The sequence below is a fragment of the Chenopodium quinoa genome, unplaced genomic scaffold, assembly GCF_001683475.1.
Source record: "Chenopodium quinoa cultivar QQ74 unplaced genomic scaffold, ASM168347v1, whole genome shotgun sequence".
Lineage (NCBI taxonomy): Eukaryota > Viridiplantae > Streptophyta > Magnoliopsida > Caryophyllales > Amaranthaceae > Chenopodium > Chenopodium quinoa.
This window is the reverse complement of record NW_018743476.1, coordinates 676,812-682,232: the sequence shown is the minus strand read 5'-3', so window position 1 is coordinate 682,232 and position 5,421 is coordinate 676,812. Positions and strand designations below refer to the sequence as shown.

Sequence of the window (5,421 nt, the reverse complement as noted above, 5' to 3'; positions counted from 1 at the left end):
CTGTGATTTGGGAATTAATCGAGCAATTAGTGAACAATTAGAAATCTCATCCCAAGAAGATAGAGCTTTGCCACGTGTCACACATGCATCTGATAATTTTTCTCCTTGGAACTTCATGGGAGGGTGGAATAATGAGGTGTTAAATGATAGTAATGCTCCACATGATTATCCAAGCCCTGCCTGGCAATCATACTTAGCTAGTCATGGGTTTAGAAGAGGTGATCCTTATCTCCCTTTTTGACAGCATGCAAATGACTTAGTGGCCCAAACTCAGGTGGGCTCCTGTTCATATTGGGCTTTGGACTCAACAATTATACCTTCTCAAGTTATTTACAAATTTTTGCCTAGACTCTAGGGTAGCCAGCTTCTTCTACACCCCCATGCTACTACGTCGTTTTATATTGAATCATTCTGCCATTTTTTTTCTTCATCTTTTTTCATTTTTGTTAACTTTCTATTCAAGCAACTATATAATGATTTTCTTAACCTAATTTCCATTTTATTTATCTCATATTTTACTTATTTCATTTTCTCTCTCCTGCATTTTTTATTTTCCCCCCAATTTTTCTCTCTCTTCTTCCATGGAAATTTCTAGCTCAATTGCGTTTGATCGTGACAGTGATTCTAGCTTAATTGCTTTTGATCGTGATTGTGATTCTATTTTTTCTGCTGGAGTTGGTTTAGTCGACTCGTTTTCGAAACAATGTGAGTAATTTTTTCCTCAATCATTCGATTTTGATTATGCTCTTCACGTGTAATAGTTCGATTTTGATTTTTGATTTCATAGTTTTGCTAATTGTATGAACTATAGTTTATATAATGCTCAATTATAATTTTTGATTTTATTGTTTAGCTAATTGTTATTGCTTATTGTATGAATTAAAATCAAAATTATGGTCGATTATAATATTTTATTTCATTTTTATTTATGATTATTTTAATTTATAGTTTGTGATGTATTGTTGTGATTTTATTGTTTTTCTTTGTAATGTTGTTATTCGATTGATGTTTTTTCCAGTTTTCTGCATTTTAATGATTGTCTATAGTTTTATAAAATTTGACATTCAATTAATGCTCATGTATGTTATATTATATGTACATTTACGTTAACATAGGTGTAATTACTGTAATTTACATTTATCTATGTAATCATAAATGTTCATTTATATGTTTTATTATCATTTTGATATATGTTCATTTATGTAATGATAAATGATCATTAACAGTTTACATGTGGTTATTGTACATTATTGCTATTATTTGTGTTCATTTGTTACATTTTAATATTGCAGTGGAAAAAAAGAATGCTATTTTATTTGAGGAAGCAGCTAGTTCTGAATTTTATGGGAAACAATTTCCTTCTGAAGATGTGGCTTATGAAATGTTTAATGAATATGCATTTAGAAAGGGCTTTGGAATTAGAATTGGAAAAAGTAAGAGGCGAAGAGATGATTCATTCTCTATGAAAAGATTTGTTTGTACAAATGAGGGTTTTAAAGATGATAAGTGCAGGAATAATAGGCTGTATGAGAGACTTAACATAAGGACTGGTTGCTTAGCTTTTGTGCAGTTTAGTATTGACCGTTCAGGTGTATATACATGTACAAGACATGAGATGGTTCATAATCATGAAATGATTCCTGTTGACAAGAGACATTTAATAAGGTCTCAAAGGGATATTTCTAAGGAACATATTAATTTCATTTCTACACTTAGATTGAGTGGAGTTAAAGTTTCTGATTCTTTGAGAGCTTTGAAGAAGGAGGTTGGAGGGTCTCCTAACCTTTGTTTTACAGCTCCTGATGCTTATAATGCTATTTCTGTTGAAAAGACAGCTAAACTTGGGGGAGGTGACAGCAATCAACTAATCAAATTTTTTGCTAAGAGAAAAATTGATGAAGCAGATTTCTATTATGATTTTGAACAAGATGAAAATGGTGCATTGGTTAATTTCTTTTGGAGAGATGGAAGGATGATGAGAGATTATCATTACTTTGGTGATTTGTTAGTTTTTGATACTACTTATAGGACTAACAAATATGGTATGATTTGTGCGCCATTTGTGGGTATGAATCATCATGCAAATAATGTGATGTTTGGCATGGGATTTATACTTAATGAAAGAACAGAATCATTTGAGTGGTTATTTGATACTTTTCTAACTTCTATGGGAAGGAGAAGTCCTATTACTATTATGACTGATCAAGCTCAAGCAATTGCAGCTGGGATAAGAAATATTTTCCCCAAAGGTGTTCATCATAGATTATGTGTGTGGCATATTGAACAAAATTCTAAGAAACACATTGGGGCGTTGAGAGCTTTGGATGATTTCACTAATTTATTTGGTTATTTACTGAAGTATTGTGAAACTCCACCAGAATTTGAGCATTATTGGAAAAGGTACTTCTTCTTTATACTTGTTTAGCTTCTTAAATAATTTTTACAGAAATGAACATTTAGTTTTTTATAAATGTTTATTTATAATGATCATAACTGTTATGCTTAATGATCATGTTTCATTTACAGAATGTTGTTGAAATATGACTGTGCAAATGTTGATTGGTTGAATGATTTGTATAAAATCAAAGAGATGTGGTGTCCAGCTTTTTCAAAGAAATTTTGGTCAAGAGGTGTGCTTTCATCTCAACGTAGTGAGACAACTAACAAATCAGTTTCTCAAAGGCTTAACAAGACACAAGGTCTATGTGATTTCTATCAAGTGTTTCTCGATGTGGTTCAAGAGTGGAGAAGCAAAGAAAAAGGGAGAGATTATAATACAATCAGAGGTAATCGTCATTTGGCTTTTGCATACATTGGGATTCTTGTTCATGCTAGATCATTGTATAATATTCAAGCTTATGTGCTTTTTGAGGAAGAGTTCATTAAGGGTACTGCTTGTGATCATAAGGATGCTGGTGTGAATTTTCCTGAATATTATTATCATTTGTGGAGACCTGGGAAAGATATGATCAAGCACGAGGTTGTTTTTAATAAAGAAACACAAGCAATATGTTGTACATGCATGTTGTTTAGTGAAATGGGTTTGCTTTGTTGTCACGCTCTTCGAATTTATCATATGAATTGTGTTCATAAGATTCCAGATGACTATATATGTAAGAGGTGGACTAAGGCTGCTATGTGTAGTCATGGCCTTGATGAACCTACAATGAAAACCAATGTAGTATCTACAAGTGTTTGGAGGACACAAACACTAAGGAAATTTGTTAAGTTGGTAACAAGTTGTCAACACTCTTTGAATGCTAGAGCAGAGGTTGAATGTTATTTCAATCTTTTAAAAGAAAAGATTGAGAGTGTTACTGGTACTATTGATTTTAATGAACCGGTTGAAGGTATTGAAATTGTTGATCATGAAGTTAAGAATCTGGCAAAATCAAGACCTATTGGAGAGAGGAATTATAGGCCTAAGAGTAATTTAGAGAAGGCTTATAACAAAGCCAGGGGTCAGTGGTTGAAGAAAAAGTCAGTATACACTCCTTATAAAAGATCTAAAGGTCAAGCAGTAGTTCAGGTAATAATGCACATTTATGTTTTTGTTATTGATCATTTATGTTCAAGAATTGAACATTTTTGTTTTGCCTTAGGAATTGGACGAGAATGGGTGTCCTATATCTTATGCTAATTCTTTGGCTGATCCTAATGAGTTAATTGTGATTGAAGATCCAAGTGCTCAGGTAAAAACTTATTTTCTTTTTTTTTTTATCTATTTTTATCAAATTCTTTAGAATATTAAACATTTTTACTTTTAATTTTTTTTCAAGGTTTGTAATAAAAAGACTGCCATTGTAGAAGATATCCCTTCAGATGATAGTGTTTCAAATGACTTTGAACAGGTATTATGTAAATGATTATGTATGTAATTGTAGTTGTTCATTTTAGTAGTTTAAGTTGTGATTATAATGTTTTTATAATTTTCATTTTATTATAGGAATATGGATATAGCTCTATGCAATCAAACGTTACTGTTGATCCAGACATATCTTCTATTGTTAAGGTGAAATATTAATCATCTACCTTTTAATTTTGTATAAGGTCATTATGAATTTTGAATTTGATCATTAATTATTTTAATTTTGATCATTAGGGTAAAACAGCTGCAATTGCTCATGATGTTGATAATTTTCCAACAAGTTCTCAATTGCCACCAAAGAAACCAAGAAATGTACAATTTCCCACAGTTGTGCATGCTCAAATCAATGCTCAAGCTCCTTCTAAAGTTTCTAGCATTGTTCAAAATCCTCCAAAAGCTCCAAGAAATGTTCAAGTTCGTTCTAGTGTTCCGAAGAAAGTTCAAGCTCCTTCTAATTTTCCAAGAAGTACTCAAGGCTTTTTTTGGAATGTTCAAGTTGATTCTAGTATTTCAAGAAATTTGCATGATGTTCCTAATGTTCCAAGAAGTACTCAAGGAAATTCAAGGAATGTGCAAGTTTCTCCTAGTGTTTCAAGGAATGTTCTACTTTCTCCTAGTGTTTCAATGAATGTTCAAGGATCTCCTACTGTTTCAAGAAGTACTCAAGGAGGTTCTCCACAGATTTCAACCAAATATGATAGGTTATTAGCGTTTTTTGATACTAGTGTTGTTTCGGGGTTTTCTGATGTCCTGCGGGAGAGTTACAATTCCGAGACTGGAACCGGACGCCTGTACCTGCAAAATAACGGAGACTCCTGAGAGCTCCGCCTCCAACGGTCAAGTTAGTACCTGATTAAGGAGTAGTTAATACAGAAATTAAAGTAATGAGATCTCTCTAGGTGAGAGTGCTTAGTGTTGGTAATCTGCGTCGTTAGCGAGATTAGCCGGTTGTTAATAACTCTGTTCTTCTCTGCTTGATTTCTTGATTATTCGATTGTGTGATTAATGAGGATTAATTGAGTATTTATAGCCTTGAGAAGCGTGCAACTCTCTAGGTTTAAGGTAAACCTAGGGCTGATCGGGCCTCTAGACTAGATTGGGCCTTGATGGCCGGTTTTCCCATTTGGCATGGGTGGACACGTGGCGTGTCTAAAGTGGTCCGTAGAGGACGTATCTGTGATTGACACGTGGCAGGCTCCTGTTGGCCTTCGTGAAGGACACGTGGCGGAACCTGGTTGGTCCACTTGTCAGACGGTGATTGGTGGATAAAAATCCCCTAATCATTTGCCCTCACAGGTGGCACGTGACTGGTCACGTGTCGCCTGTGACAGGTGTCGCACGGTGATAGGCGACGGCCTGTTACAGGTGTCACCTTGCAAACGGCCGAGAGATTTTCCCGCCCAAATTTTGAATTTGGAAGCGACCCTTCGCCTTCTCACCTTGCCTATATAAGAAAGTGCCGACTTCGGTCATTTTCACATTTGAGAACTTTGCGAGAACATTCGGACCCTTGAACTCGCTCTGACATTTCGGACTTTTTCTGCCTACCGCCT

The 5,421-nt window shown here is 34.4% G+C and overlaps 1 protein-coding gene across 1 annotated transcript; it reads left to right on the top strand.

The window, feature by feature from the left end:
- Positions 1–581: 581 nt before the first annotated feature.
- Positions 582–2,328, top strand: LOC110739415 (protein FAR1-RELATED SEQUENCE 5-like). Its single transcript, XM_021919873.1, has 3 exons — positions 582–705; positions 1,293–2,249; positions 2,297–2,328. Exons 1-3 carry the CDS (start codon positions 582–584, stop codon positions 2,326–2,328), a joined length of 1,113 nt encoding a protein of 370 aa, XP_021775565.1.
- Positions 2,329–5,421: the final 3,093 nt, after the last annotated feature.

Excerpts from the sequence above, each read along its gene's own strand:
- LOC110739415 (XM_021919873.1), top strand. The coding sequence starts at position 582 with ATGGAAATTTCTAGCTCAATTGCGTTTGATCGTGACAGTGATTCTAGC. Across the intron at positions 706-1,292 it reads CGACTCGTTTTCGAAACAAT|TGGAAAAAAAGAATGCTATT; the intron begins GTGAGTAATTTT and ends TTAATATTGCAG. Across the intron at positions 2,250-2,296 it reads AAGAAATATTTTCCCCAAAG|AAACACATTGGGGCGTTGAG; the intron begins GTGTTCATCATA and ends CAAAATTCTAAG.